Genomic DNA, 16,673 nt, shown 5'->3' on the forward strand with positions numbered 1-16,673 from the left:
TAAATTTGAGAATGATAAAAGCATTAAACTGTGCCTACGTTTCTATATGTTTCAAGCACTGTATGTGATAGGAGACTGAGAAAGACACCGTCTCCTATCACATACAGTGCTAAGGGAAGTGGTGTAGTGGCAAAAAGTTTGGTAGGGACCTGTATTTTGACAGGTTGTTGTTTTATTCTGCAAATCCACCTTTATAAGGCACGCATTATTGACGACTCTTTGTTTTTGACAGTACTTTGTTTCATTATTTACATTTATTTGCTAAGTTACCATGTGCAGTAAAATTCATATTTTTTTTGCAGTTTTGTTTGTATACAATTGCGAGCAAGTGGCACACTGCAAAATATACAGAATAGAAAGTGTTTATTAACAAGATGTTAATTTTAAAATCATTCCAGAAGTTCAAAACAGTGCTTGATAATAAAAATGTATAATTTTGAATTAGCTGGAAAACAAAAAAGTACAGTTTGTACCACATTACAGTACAAAAAAAAATCTTAACTGGAGTGGTACCTCAATATTACCCATTAAAGAAAAAAAAAATATATAATGTTTTGTTTTTTCTGTAAAAGGAACCAATACAAACAGGGTTATTTTAGCCACTGAATACATTTCAAGCAGTGTTTGTTCGAATATTCATAAAAATAAATCAAATCTGCTTCTCCCTAATGCACCTTTCAGACCTGACATTGCCATCTTCCAGATCCCATTAAGGGAGGAAGCTACTGTTCTGCTCGATTTGCAGGACTGAGAAACAGCTTGAATACTGTCCAGGTCAAAGCTATTCAGAGGACTGAATCTCTACTGTAGCATTATTATTCGCTACGACGTCACTGCAGCCAAATAGAGTAGTCATTTGATGCTTCCGGTGTCATACCTTCATAACCTCGACCTGCAAATCTTCATGAAGGGATGGGGTTATTTTGACAGCATCCAGCATCTGATTCAGCAGCTGCTTTTCCGTGGCATCTGTTTCCATGGATACGAATCTCTCTTCAGACAGAAGCTTCTGCAGAGGAAGCGCAGTGATTTTAGAAGTACTAATAACAACAGATACAGCTATGAAAACTGTTATAGGTTTATAGATGGCTTGTTATCCGTTACTAAAGAATAATATTATATGAAAATCAGGCGTTTCAGTGACGTCTTTAACTGCAAAACTAGACATTGCACGGTTTATGTAAGCAATGACCAATGACAGGGTGTGCGGAAAGACACATTACAGAATACCTTTTGTATTATTATCTTTTCAGTACTTTCAAAAAAAGTATATTGTGTGTGCAACCAACACAAATTTAATTGTGGCCTCCCTCTGCCCCATCTAATTTTTATATATGAATGATGCACACAAATATGTTAAAACATGAATCTTTTCTGCTGCTCCTGTTGACACACAGAAGTTGCTTCTGGGAGTTTAATTAATTAAAAGGAAAAATAACAAATCAGAAGTTTTTTTTTTTTTTTTTTAGACAATGACTCGTCCTGAGATATATACCATATTACTTCGAATTAACGCTGCGCTTGAATTAACTCCTTGCTCAGATATCAGCTTTTTAATAGACGCCACCCTTGAATAAATGCAGCTCTCAAAGAAGCGTAAAAGGTTTTTTTTTTTCTACCCCTGCTCAAAAAATAAGAAACTTGCAACTTTGGCTATGTACATGTGACACCCCCGAAGAGATTGCAGCCTCAATCCACCATGTAATACAAGCTAATGTACACACACCTTAGTAAGCACATTTTATGTTATGGTACAGTCCCAAAAGACAACCCAAGATGAACTACTTACAGCACTGCAGTCCTTCACGTCCTTTTATTTTCCCCCAGCAGAGTTCAGTGCAAGACAGCAGGAGATAAAACAAGGGCTGCTGTTTACCTTGTCCTGAGCTTGGATGGTGAAAACTTAAACTCGGAGGAACTCGGAGCTTTGCCGGTCACTAAGTGCTATCCGAAAGCTGGCTGAAGATATATTCTTGTAGGGAGTTTAATTGTTTTGTTTTTTATTCAATTGGAATTTTACTCAGTTCTGTACAAATATTTATAAAAAAAAAATGCTTTATTATCTATGAGAAGATTTATTTTCAGTTTCTCTTGCAGAGAAATTACAAAGCAGCAGGTAAATTACTGTGAGAAAAAAATAGGAGTAGGAGTAGGATATATTTGAGTTTTAACAGAAATCAAACCGATATATTCTGAGGTAATATTTTTGTTAAGAAAAACAACTGCATCACACTCAACTACTGTTCTCTCTCCTCTTCTTGTCCTGCCCCATAGCAACCAATACACACTCCTGATTCGCTGGTACAGTACTCCCCTGACCTCCCAACTCCCACCTAATGGGCTCTTGTTAACTGTCAGTAAATGTACTGTATACAAGCCCCTAAACACACAGGAGTATAGTGCTGCAGATCGGAGCCTCTAACAGCATCACTTCTAAAATGCATTTATTTATTTATTTATTTATTTATTCTTTTTTTAACGTCGACTTAGATCCTTCTTGGTACACCTGACTGAATGTTTAGCAATGAAATATCTACAAGGTTTTTGTTTTCACTTATAACTTAATTACCATTTACAAATTGAATTCACTTTTACCACATTGTGTGTTTTTCATATTGGAACATCTGAGAGCTACAAAATGATGTAACATGTATTTGATAAGATTAATTGGAATTATTTTGTTAGCACCATGTAGTTTAAATTAAAGAAATTAAAGTATGGCTACTTGAGTTGTGAGCTGCATCAGAAAGGTTGGTGGTTAGTTAGGCATGAACTGGTGACTATGCAAAAGCCAGGCTCACCTGCAGTTGTGGTATAGAGCCTTTTTAACCTCATCTAACCAACGGGGGACAGAATCCTTCCTGTTACACTGGCTTAAAAACGTATTTTTCCACCTCCCATTATTGTAGCACCCATAAAAACACAAATGAGGGAGACCACACCTGCATTCCAATGAGGGCATTCTGTGCCAGCTTCATATTCTTGGACTCCAGGGCCAGTTTGAGAGGAACCAGACATCTGTCCCTGCATAAGAAATAAGCACATTGTGAGTGGACAAGAAAGGAAATGGAGGGGTTTACAGCATGTGGGGGAGTGGGATGAACGTACAGAGAAGGTCACGGGCTGTCAGTTAAAGATTTGCAACACAAACACATGCCAACCTATGCGCTGGAATGCCCCATTGCTCTATGGGGAAAAAAGCTGTAGTTTTACACTCTGAGTGAAATTTTATTTACAATTTGTATACAACGTCAAGAGGCAGCATACTTGTTTTTGTTAGACTCGTCGTTCTTCGCCACACACATTAACACAATGCAGTGCTGATTTACATACAGGTTTGGTGTTCTACCGCTGGATAGAAGCCTGCCACAGCTGGAAACTGATTGGCTGATGGTATTGAATCGTTTTTTTAAATATTATTAGACATCAGGGCTGTGACATCATCTGTTCTAATCACTGTATCCATGGAGATGTAACTTCACAATACCTCTTAACCAGTAAAAAGTAAGCACCTTCAGGTAAAGTTTTGACAGCTTACATTAGTATTAGAAAAAAGCTTTTCTGGATAAATGTATTTTATAACAATGTATCATTGATGATCTTAACTAATATGTTTATAATGTGTAATTGTCATTTAAAAAAAGAAACTTGACAAATAAATGATCTTTTAGGTTGCCTCTCAAATGCTCAATGTTTTATATCTTTTTAAAAAAATTAAAAATGCATGCTCAAACTTATAAATGTAGCTGCTTTGAGTACAATTATAAGAAGGATGTATCTTATAGTGCATTTCAGATTACAGTTCTTTAAATGTCATTCCCATGTGTATGAACGTCACACTTTTTAGCTTGATTATTTTCATCTACTTGTGATGAACCTGGATAATAATCTTTATTTTTATATAGCGCCTTTCATAGTGGACCACCATCACAAAGTGCTTTACAGAGGTAGGTAAGTTTTTAATGTAGCATATTTTAGATCCTTACATATAGCTGTGGAAGAAAGCACTGGGGAGCACTTTGCTAATTTAATGAATAGATTTCTTGGTGCCTACAGTAGAAGAATGCAGTTTACGCCATTCTGCACGTTTCTCCTAGCGTCGGCATTAAACAAAGTAATTTGAGAAAAGATTGAATACATTTTACTATTTTGTGAGTTTTCACGAGTTTGGCAAGATTTTGGTGTCTGGCCAAAATTTCTACCAGAACTTCAGTTTCTTGCACTGTCCATGTAGTTTAGGATTACCAGATTTCTACAATGAGTTTTTCTTTACTGATGCTGTAGCAACTCTGAAGCTAAAAATAACAGTATACAAAAATAACACAATAATAGTATAAAAATTAAACATCGGTTGTATTTATTGCAGATAACTTTTTTTTTTTTTTTTTTTTATATTGTGTCATCTAGTCAAAGCGTGTTACATTTACAAAAAGCCAGATTTAAAGAATAGATCAGCTATTACCATTTAATTTTCTGCTATACACATAATCAGAATGGTTAAAAAATCCATAAGATTGTTTATTTTATTTTGAATGGTGCTAACACACAACCCAATAAATTACTCTGCTATTAACTTGCCAAGCAGGGTGATACAGTTTTGTACTTCGTATTGGGCCAGTTAAAACTGTATCCGGGCCAGTCAAAAACACTACCTCAGTTGCCCAAGTGGCCAGTAGTAAAAAATCTAAATGTAGAGCCCTGAAAGGATGAAACTGAACTTTTGAAAAAGTACTCAAATCTCAGCCTAATTTGAAATGCTCAAGTATGTAATAAAGAAACAACTGTCCCTGCAATAACGCTCCTGTATTTTACTTCCAGACTATTCCTACTGTGTATCACAGCATTTTTTATGTAACAGTCTTCAGGCAGCCTTTGCGTAAAAGTGTGTTTGTCAAAGAAATTGGATCCTAGTTGGATCCAATTAATTGGAAGCACTGTTTTCATGTTCCAGTAAGTTGGAACATATTTCATAAGCAGTGCATTCAGTAAATTCAAAATGATACCAAGCAGTCCATGTCATTGTCGCGGCAGTCACTTTGACGGTTTTTGGTTTTAAAATGTAAGCCAAATAAATCAATACTTTTAATAAATAAAACAAGATATATTAGCAACATAAAAGCTATCAGCACCATGTAGAAGTATGAGGAATAATGTCTTAGTAAAGAAATTTCGATGTGTAGTAAATATGTACCCGTAGTGTTTTCCCTCTGCGGGCAAACTGCCCATGCCTTAATCTATTATGGACTGGCCAATTTCCCTGCAATTTGTAGATCACCACCTTCATTAGCCCAACTAATCAGATTAATGCAGATATACTGTATAATTATGACAGCGATTCTGATCTTTAATAATTTGTGCCAAGTTGTACCATACTTTAATATATGAATTTTCCTTTTTTCTTCTTTTTTACCATAACGATCCAATTGGAAATGTAAAACTCAATTGGCATTTAAAAGGAGTTCCTTTTGGGGATTTTTAAGATATTAATTTACAACATATATGAAATCTTTGAAGAAGAGATATTGTGACCTTTTACCTTTTGACTACCTGGGGCCCTTTTCATAAAAGTGATTTGTGCTGAATCACAAATCGCACATTAAAATGTGTGTTTCATACACATTTTCGAAGGGGTGCAACATTGCAGATTTCCACTGAAACTTGTGACAGCCAGACAACAATCGTAAGTAGCAATTTTCAATCGCAGATCCTGTTTTAGGACATACCTTGCCGCTCATACTACTAGCTCGCCATGAATATGGCAGGGAAATCAGAAGAGAAAGAGTCAAATCATCTTGATGCACAGCCTATACAGACTGGAACATCAACGTACCAATTGCCAAGACGGGTGATAACTAAAATCGATGTGATTTATTAGATCAAGAAAGTAGCGACTGATGGATCTCAAAAAACAAATTTTGGCCCCTGCTGTGAATGAACACCTGTACAGATCCAGCAAAGGTTTGATTTAAATAATATTCAAGTCATTTCAGATGTTGTCATTCGATAGCAGGGAGTAAGAACAGATGTTTAATTTGGAGGAACAGTGATATCACCAATGGCTTTGACAGTGGAGATATTAGTGACAGATGGCTTTTGGGAGACAGTGGGTAAGATAATAAAATGTATTATTATAATTACTAACAAGTTGTGCAGCTTGTAACTATTGATCTATTTTCAATATTGCTGATTTAGATGGATAACAAAAGACATGATTATTATATTGGGTCAAAGGCGGCAGGAAGAGCTTTGCGATCTGCTTTTCTTTTTTGGCTTGTATCTAATCCTCTCTCAATACCAGCAACAATTATTTAGGACCATTTTTTCCTTCTGCGTGAGGTCTTTCTCATCTCCCTTCTTTTCTCTTCTAATTTGGTTCCACTCACTATCAATGTCTTTCTTATTTTGGCTACTGTTATCTGCTCCACCCCAACAGTGTTCACTGCATCAGTGATCATTTGCCAGTTTTTTCTTCTTTTCTTTGTAACTAAACTTCCTGACAACTTGCAGAATAGAACATATGTGTTGACCAACCATTTCAATAATTGTATCAATTTCTTATTTAGAAAAAATTAGCTTTCCTTGGCACAGCTGCCTTTGTATGTGTAACCCGACCTTGCCGCTCTGCCTGCAGAGCACAGACAAACAAGGCCTATAATTAATTTGTTTGCAGGGGTCCAGATTTAATTGAATGGGATTTAACACTGAATGTTAAATAGATTGGTTAAGTTAAGCAAGATGATCCTGGTTCTCAGTGGTAGAATGTTGGCTGAAAGCTTCCGTAAATAATCTATTGATGTCATTTTCAATTAAAAGAATGACGCCAACACACTTACGCAAAGGTGCCCTATTGCAATTACCCAGGACAAACAAATACAAGCCCCAAATTCAGTAATAACCCACATATAATGCAATGTAATTCAACTAAAACATTGTATGGTAACCAGAATTTGCAGTATACTATAAGCACAGATATAATGGTAATATAGTGATACACACTTGATAATACGACTAGGATATTTAAACTAAATATTAATTGCCAGTGTTCCTGTACACCTAATAGTAATATATAAAAAAAAAAAAAACAGATATACTATAAAATTGCTGTTAACTGTCTATATTAATAAAACAAATATATAAAAGTTTAGTTTCCAAACAAAACCTTTCTATTAATTTTCCAGTCTTTGAGATCTCTGTACACCTGGGCAAATAAAAATAAAAAATAATTCCTTGTTCCCAACTATCAATGCAGTTCTCAAAATTCTAGAGTTCTCAATTCTTAAATCACCTCACATATATATATATATATATATATATATATATATATATATATATATATATATATATATATATATATATAGATATATATATATATATATATATATATATATACATATAATATATACACACACCATACATGTATATATATATATATATATATATATATATATATATATATATATATATATATATATAATATATATATATATATAATATATATATATATATATATATATATATATAATATATATATATATATATATATATATATATATATATATATATATATATATATACATACATACATACATACACACACACACACACACACACACACACACACACACACGCACTCAGTACCATGAAAAAGTATTTGCCCCCTGTCTGATTTTCTGCATTTTTCCATATTTCTGACACTGAATGTTATCAGATCTTCAACCAAAATTTAATATTAGATAAAAGGGACCCTGAGTGAACAAATAACAGAGAATGTTGATATTTATTTCATTTATTTATTAAAGAAAGTTATGGAACACCCAATGCCCCCGTGTCAAAAAGTAATCAACCCCTTAAACTCAGTAACTGGATACGCCATCTTTAGCATCAATAACTGCAACCAAACACTCCCTGTAGTTATTGATCAGGCTCTCACAGTGCCGTGGAGGAATTTTGGGCCACTCCTTCATGCAGAACTGCTTCAACTCAGTGACATTTGTGGGTTTGAGCATAAACTGCTCGTTTCAGGTCCTGCCACAACATCTCAATGGGGTTTAGGTCTAGACTTTGACTAGGCCATTTCAAAAACTTTAAATTTCTTGTTCTTCATCCATTCTGATGTAGACTTGCTTGTGTGTTTCGGATCATTGTCTTGCTGCATGACCCAGCTGTGCTTCAGCTCACGGACGGTTGGCCTGACATTCTCCTGTAGAATTCTCTGATACAGAGCAAAATTCATGGTTCCTTCAATGATGGCAAGTCGTCTAGGTCCTGATGCAGCAAAGCATCCCCAAATCATGACACTACCACCACCATGCTTGACCGTTGGTATGAGGTTCTTACTATGGAATGCAGTGTTTGGTTTCCGCCAGACATAAAATGGGGTCCATGTAGGCCAAAAAGTTCCACTTTTGACTCATCTGTCCATAGAACATTGTTCCAGAACTCTTGAGGATCATCCAGGTGCTTTTTGATAAACTTGAGACAAGCATTCATGTTCTTCTTAGTGAGCAGTGGTTTCCGCCTTGCTACTCTGCCATGAATCCCATTTTTGCCCTTGTCTTTCTGATGGAGGAGTCATGAACACTGGCCTTAGCCGATGCGAGAGAGGCCTGCAGATCCCTGGATGTTGTTCTACGGTTCTTTGTGACTTCCTGGACAATTTTACACCTTGCTCTTGGAGAGATTTTGGCAGGACGGCCACTCCTGAGAAGATTCACTACTGTCCCAAATTTTCTCCATTTGGACAATATGGCTCTGACTGTGGTTTGGTGGAGCCCCAGAGCCTTAGAAATGGCCTTGTAACCCTTTCCAGACTAACAGACATTAACAACTTTTTTTCAGGAGGTCTTCAGGAATTACTTTTGATCGTGGAATGATGTGCCTCTAGAACCTGTGTACTGACAACTTCACTCTGATGGTAAGGGCCAAAGTTAGTCAGGTTTATATTGGGCAGGGCTGGCCCAAATCAGGCCTGATTGTTAACCAAAGTATTCAAACACCTGACCCTAATTATCCCTTTAATTGGGTTGAGTTAACTGGGGGGGGGATAACTTTTTCACACCTGAAGATTGCATGTTTGATTACCTTACAGACCAAACAAATGAAAGAAGCACCAAACTTTGGTGTCATTTTTTCTCTCAGACTCAGTCTATATACTCCTAAAACCTACAAAAATATCTGACCAAATTCAATGTGAAAAGTGTGCAAAAAATCAGAGAGAGAGAGAGAGAGAGAGAGAGAGAGAGAATCAAAACTATAAAAGATATACTATAATATATAAAAATATATTTTACAGTCCTAATTAAAGTGCTTTAAATGTTATCAGTATAGTTGGTGCACTTGACAGAAGAAAACAGCTGGAGGTCCCAGAAAGTATTTAAAGCTTTGTAATCCCCAACAATGTTAACAACGACAACAAACAAAAAAAACACGGTCCTCTTCGGCCTCTTTTGCATTAAACATAGTTCCTAAGAGGGCTTAAAAAAATGTCAAGCAGCACAGAATAATAAAAAAAAAAAATTAAAAACTTCCTTTTTTTTTTTTTTTTTTTTTTTTTTTTTACACAAAAAACTAATGGGAAATGATTAATTACAAAATCGAGAGAGTGAGAGAGAGAGAGAGAGAGAGAGAGAGAGAGAGAGAGAGAGAGAACCACTGATAACAGCCAGGCACCAGACAAGCAGAAAAACAAACATTAAGTTCTCTGAAGAAAAGGAAAAACCAGGGCTGACTGAAGGTTCAAGGTTCTCCGGTAGAGGATGAGTCCCAACTGTCTCGCATTCATTTGACTAACATCTTAACGTCCCAGGCAATGGTCGCTATCCCTGGGCACCTGGGTTCTGATTGGTTTATGTAAAATGTATTCCATACCTGTTAATATTATTGGACCACAAAAACATTCTATTAAAACCCTGCGCAAAAGGAGAATAGGGAGGTTGAGCAGTACGCTTTGCCCGAGAAAGGAGAAATATACGTTTGCTTCATCGTGCACACTAACGCAGGCAACACAAAAGTTGTTCCTATGAACACCGTGCACTATAACAGTTAGACAGTACACAGCTGCTTGCGCGCCAACTGTACCGATAAACAGAACTGCACGCGCTGAACCGCATTGCCTACTGTGCATTGACCAAATGAAACAGTACAGACGAGAGAAAAAAAGAAGAGGGAAAAATACACACACATTTTTAAATGGGTGTTACATATGTAATTAAGTAAATCGGTCATTGTGCTTTAAAGTTGATTACTATATAGTTACTGACCCCTGCGTCCTCACAAGCATATTGCAATCGCAGACCTTTCATGAAACGTGCTCCTGGTGTCAGACGTATTCCCAACAGTAAATCTGTCTTTGAATTTACCAACACTTGACAGCTTCAATTTGAATGTCAGCAGCAAAGAAATAATTAGAGTTCAAAGTCTTCTCTAGAGACACAGAAGCTCAGTTAACAAAACTTAGCTTCACCTTTGAGGCAGTCATTTTTCTACCAACATTGACAAAAGATAATGCAGTTTACAGTACATCAGCTTGATGCTGAAATAAGAAAATATTTTGGGGAGACTGTCAGCCAGCAATGAAAAGGTTGCTAACTGCAGTTTTAAAAATGGATACCGAAGATTCAGCAAATTCTACAGAATGCCATTCATTTCATGTCAGGAGCTAGTATGCCAGTTCAAATTATATACAGCAGTTATAAGTATGAAGTTATGAAACATATCTTTAATTGTTTATATAGGGAGGTCTTACTTTTAAGCTTACAAAAAGATCCTTCTCTACTGGCTTTGCATACATTTTCATTTACTACATTATCTGCTCACACATGTAAAAATAACGTATCATGGACATTTTAAATACTGGAAAGCACAGTAAAACTATTCAGGTTAAGATGTAAACATGCAAATAACAAGCTACTCTTCAAGACTTTATATGTTACCAATGTTTTAATAAAAAGCAACCACGTAACAATACAGAAATGTAATGTGTGTCATATATTGTGTACTATAAAAACCTACTTTGCTCCAGAAATGTTGGTGACCTATTGCAATATGTAAAGTATGTATTATTTGTGGAATTTTATACTCGTGCCAAAAATGTCTGCATCCCCCCCATATACGCAAAAAACACATAATAAAAGGCAATATTTATGGCTTACAGTATTCTAAGTCAGAAACTGGTTGTTTAATAAATATGAAAAAATATACAAACTACTGTATCATTCATTTATTTTACAGGAAACGTTTCTGTGTCATATACTGAAAAATGTAATTAAATAAAAAAAACCTGGCAAAGATACCCAGGTACATTAGTATACTGGTCTGCTGATCTGTGCAGAGTTCTCTTTCCCAGGCTTGTATACAAATCTGCAGTGTTGGATCACTGTTCCCTTGGTAACAATTGTTTTATCAAGCATTAGACTGGGAATTATTTAAACAGTATTAAAAAAAAAAAAAAAAAAAAAAAAAAAAAAAACACAACAACCTTAATATATTGTAAAATGGGTTTTAACTGCCATAAAACCTTACAGATGGCAATGATTTGACATGGTATATTTTTTTTAAAATAAAATTACAACATTTGCCTAGAGGCCAAATGATGATAATGTGCTACAGTAAACAATGCTTTAAAACTCCTTTAATTCTTGCTTCGATTCCCTTTCCCACCTTTGCCGCAGTGATGCACTCAACCCCTCTGTCAGCAAGAATTGCAGGGGCAGAAGGCAACCCTTTCATCATCTGAGCTACGTTATTGCGCTTATAGTGAGAAGATTTATCACAGCTAGTTCAGCCAGCCAAGGAAGCACACTGCATTTGCTGCTTGTTTTTCTTCACTGTGAAGAAACTTAATTTATTCATAACCACAGGGTTTTGAAATTCAGACCTCTCTCTGGTCCTTGTTATATAAATAAATAAACACAATATAAAATGCATGCAACACACAGTACATATTGTATACTTGCATGGGATGTAAAAATTATATTATATATATTTATTTTTGAAAACTATATTTATTTGACCCATTGTTTCTTGAAGTTGAAACCTGGGTCAAGAACCAAGACCAGTCAATTACCACAAATTCTGCATTCTGTTCCACTAAAGCCCAGTAAAAAAAAATCACAGGAAGGGATGTTTGACCTCTGTTTGTATGTGTGTATATATGTATGATCATCTTCTGAAAACAAGCCCTGACATCTATATAAGCTTTAAACTTTTTAACAACTCTTAGACAAAATATTTACAGAATACTTACTGCTGCTACAACAATGGTATATGATACATTTTAGTGTTACCACATTTTTATTTTTAAAAAACTTAATATGATATAGCTTAATTATAACACTATTTCATGAGGCAGGAGCCAGGTCTGCATAAGGGACTACTAGAATAATGTGCTTGTAACTTGGTAACAGAACAGGGGTTTCCCCCTGACTACTCAGAGAACCTCCATCGCTGGGATGAGGCCGAACAATTCGACCAAGGTTGGGAAACAAGAAAGGATAGGAGGACAAACCAAGGTCTCCCTGGCTTACTCAGTTATCTAGTTGAGAAGTCAGACTCAGCATGGAGAGCCTTGCGATCTTTGCAGGGAGAATAAAAGTGCTGGAAAAGAGAATAAGAGGGCCAGAGGGCCAGAGGGCCAGTGGTCTTCCCCCCCCCCCCCCCCCCCTCCATTTTATTATCTCAAATGTTTGCAGGATCAAGTCGTCCTTGTGATGCAATGAAGAGAACATTAAGGATTTCTATTACAAACTACAGTACTACTTCAAGAAGGCAAAAACTCTTTTTGTATAGATGCTGATGAAGAAAACGGCAAAAGTGCATCCTACATAGGGATGTTGCAATATAACGATAAAAAGATAAATCACAATATAAATTCTAACATCAATATTTTTAATTGTCGTGGTCATTTATTTATTTCATTTATGATTTTGCCCACTAAGAAAAACACATCTACTGGACAGAATGCAGTCAAAGTATAATAAGAGCATCCAGCAGACTGCGATAATTAACCTTTCACTGTTTTATAAAGCCACAAAATACAAGAGCAGGGCACAACAAATATCACAGATCGCGAAAACGACAAAAACAAACTCTTTCCTAAAAAAATTATACAATCAGTTATCTGGGATCATTTATATTTTTAAAACAATAACTTGGATTGAATTAATTAATTAATTAAATTAATGTTTAACATTTTGTTGATGTACAGTCAACATAAACAGTTTGCATTTCAAAGGCCCCTGGTTCCTGACTCCTAGTGCTGTTTATTATGGTCCTAAAATCTGCCGTCTTAACACACATACATACACTACCGGTCAAAAGTTTTAGAACACCTCCATTTTTCTAGTTTTTATTGAGATTTACGCAGTTTAATGTCTCACTGTACTCATAAATTAAAGCATACAACAAATAAACAACTGGAGATAAAAAAGAAATCATGGAATAGTTCTGTTTAACAAAATTTAATCTAATTTTTTGACTCATCAAAATAGCCACTTTTTGCAGATATAACAGACGAACACACTCGTGGCATTCTTTCTACAATGGAAATCAAATATTGTTCAGAAAGTTCTCCCCAACACTGTTGCAGAAGTTCCCACAAATGTGTTGCCTTGTAGGTTGCTTTGCTTTCACCCTTCTGTCCAGTTCATCCCAAACCAGCTCGATGGGGTTTAAGTCTGGAGACTGTGCTGGCCGTTCCATGATTTTAAGCCTACTGTCTTGTTCTTTTCTTCTAAGGTAGTTCTGACATAACCTGGAGGTATGTTTTGGGTCATCTTGCTGTAGGATGAACCCCTGACCAACTAGGCGTATACCAGAGGGTATTGCAGGGTGCAGCAAAATGCTGTGGTAGCAGTTTTGATTCAGGGTGCCACTCACTCTGTGCAAGTCTATGACTCTGGATCCAGCAAAAGAGCCCCAGACTATCATGCTTCCTCCTCCATGTTTGACAGTTGGTGTCACACACCGAGGAACCATCCTTTCGACCTACTCGACCGTGTACAAAAGCCCTGCGTGAAGAACCAAAGATTTCAAATTTTGATTCATTAGTCCATAGACCTTCTTCCAGTCTTCAGTAGTCCACTGGCGGTGCTTCAAGGCCCAGGCAAGCCTCTTTTTCTTATTTTGCCATCTTAGCAAAAGCTTTCTTACTGCCACTCGACCTGTCAAACCTGCAGCTCAAAGTCTTCTCTTCACAGTTGAAACTGAGACTTGCTTACTTCGACCAGTGTTAAGCTGTGCTTGAAGCTGTTGTCCTGTGAGCTGCCTACCACACAAGCTGTTGACTCTCAGAAACTTGTCTTCTGATTCTGTTGTGGCTTTGGGTCTGACCTCTTCCTGTCAGAGTTTCCTCCAGTTTCCAAGTGCCTTTTGATGGTGTAGGAAACTGTACTCACTGACACCTTGGCTTTCTTTGCAATTTCTCTAAAGGAAAGACCTATACTTTTAAGGGTTATAATGGTCTGTCTGTCTTCCTTTGTTAATTGCCTTTTTCTTGCCATTATGAGAGCAATATACTACTTCCTGCAGTACAATATTGTCCAAATAATGCTTAAGAGGGTGTAGTAACACAGTCTGTTCCAACACTGCTTTTATACAGACAGAGGGTTTGTAAGTAATCAACAAAAGTTGGGACACCTGTAGGAATTGTTAGCATCAACTTTCAAGGCTCAATTTACTTCCATTGCTGCAGAACAGCTGTAAGTTGTTAACCCATTACTTGTTCCCTGAAAAAGGCCTTTTTGTATAACTCTGAAATGTACATTATTTTTCAGTTTTTGGTAACCTAAACTTTTTTTTTTAACCTCTGGCAGTTTACCGCTTACCTTTGTACCATTTCAGGTTATTCACTGGACTTCAACTGCTTAAATTGCAATAAAAACTGGAAAAATGGGGGTGTTCTAAAACTTTTGGCCGGTAGTGTATAATGTTACACTCAGAGTCAGGAGTCAGTCAATGACCGAAAAAAAAATAACAATTTTGCAATTTGAGCATTTATAAATTATCAAACACCAAAATAATCTTTTCTTCCTTTCTGTTTCAGTATTTGTTTATTTTATATTTTCCATTTTATAATTTGAGCAAAATAATTCAAAAGAGAAAAAAACTTTAATTTTGTTCTCTGATAATTTGTAAATGCTCAAATCGCGAAATGGTTAGGCTATTTTTTTTGGTCACTGATCAAATCCTGACTGAGTGTAATAAAATGGCACTTTAGTTTATCTACAGTAATTGATACCTATGTTTCATAGATAAATATTGTATTATTGTGACAAAAAGAATTAATCTTGGTTATAAATCTCCCTCCCGACCTGACATTCCAGGAAAAGGTGGAAGGTATGCAATCTAGAAAGGGGGCAGAGCCACGGTATAGCAAGCCATTGACCCAGACGAGAAGCGATGTGGCAACCGCGAATTGGAGGAGAAACGGTTGCACTCGCTAATCAAGGGGGCGTGACTGACGGTATGAAAGGGGACATGGCCAAGCGTCTGTTTCTTTGTTATGGCTGCAAGCAAACCGCTAAAGACCCAAAAAAGTACAGTGAGAGAGTGTTTATTTTGTCGTGTCTAATTACACTGGTTTGCTGTTATTAGACGACTAACACGCACCTGGAGCTGTTGCTTAAGGCCAGTGCCAACCCGGACAACACTTCACAACTGTATGCAAATAAACTGTACTTCACAACTTGCACGTTAGCACTCACTCTGGACTTCGTGATAATGTGTCTGTCTTTCTATGTTTATTATTTTGGGACTATAACCTGTTGTTTAAAACAGTGCAATACACATTGCTGTGTATTGCCTGGGATTATTATTTATGGTTGCAATGACCTGGATTACAAACAAAATAAAGATCTGTTTGGACCGTGAACTTTGTTGTCTGTCTTCTCTTACAAATCACATGTCCACTACACCCGTACACTGCAAACCACTTTGCCACAAGTGGTGTCAGAACACAGGATGGATCACCCTACACTATCTGCGCTGCTGGAGACGATGACTAGCAGACAGGAAACCAAGGAGAGAAGGACAGAGGAGAGGTACACGGCTCTAATTGAGAGGGTCGGAACTGTAATGATGCCCAATGCATCAACAGGACCTGTGACGACGGACCTAAAAGCTTGGGCACAAAAGATGGCCGTGGAGGAAGACCCAGAGGCATACCTGGTCGCGTTTGAGCGGTTGGCTAAAGGCACATCATGGACCCGGGAGTTCTGCACTAGCCAGTTAGAGCCTTGCCTGATTGGGCGGGGAAGCCCAGGCAGCCTTCCAGGCCATGACGGACACCGAAGCCACCCAATATGACCTGGTGAAGCAAGCCATTCTCAGTTGCCTGAACATCACAGGGGAAAACACACACGGTACGATTCAGGGAGTACCAGAGATTGCCAGATACACACCCCAGGGTAGTCGCGCAGCGATTGTGTGACCACATCGTGCACTGGCTAAGCCCCGCTCGGAAGACATGGATACAGTCAGGCTATCATCACCAAGCAGCTCTGCCATGTAGTCGGCGCCGAAACCCAGGCCTGGATACAAAGCCACAATTCCGACACCCTGGAAGCTGCCGTAAAACTGGCAGAGGATTTCGAGGACTCCCCGATCTCCACCAAGACCGGCCTACTTTTCGCTCTATTACCACAAAGCAGCAGAGCACAGATTCCTCTCCCAGTTCT

The 16,673-nt window shown here is 37.1% G+C and overlaps 1 protein-coding gene across 3 annotated transcripts in view; it reads right to left on the reverse strand.

Annotated features, from left to right (window-relative positions):
* arfgef3 (ARFGEF family member 3) overlaps positions 1-16,673 on the reverse strand; it is a 105,112-nt gene that overhangs the window by 70,486 nt on the left and 17,953 nt on the right. For all 3 annotated transcript variants that reach the window (XM_041252847.1, XM_041252848.1, XM_041252846.1), the window contains exons 3-4: positions 2,943-3,024; positions 878-1,009 (exon numbers count right to left, since the gene is read on the reverse strand). In XM_041252847.1, the coding sequence (XP_041108781.1) occupies positions 878-1,009; positions 2,943-3,024 (214 nt within the window). The remainder of the gene's footprint in view (positions 1-877; positions 1,010-2,942; positions 3,025-16,673) is intronic.

This window comes from Polyodon spathula, chromosome 6 (genome assembly GCF_017654505.1).
Source record: "Polyodon spathula isolate WHYD16114869_AA chromosome 6, ASM1765450v1, whole genome shotgun sequence".
Taxonomy (NCBI): Eukaryota; Metazoa; Chordata; class Actinopteri; order Acipenseriformes; family Polyodontidae; genus Polyodon; species Polyodon spathula.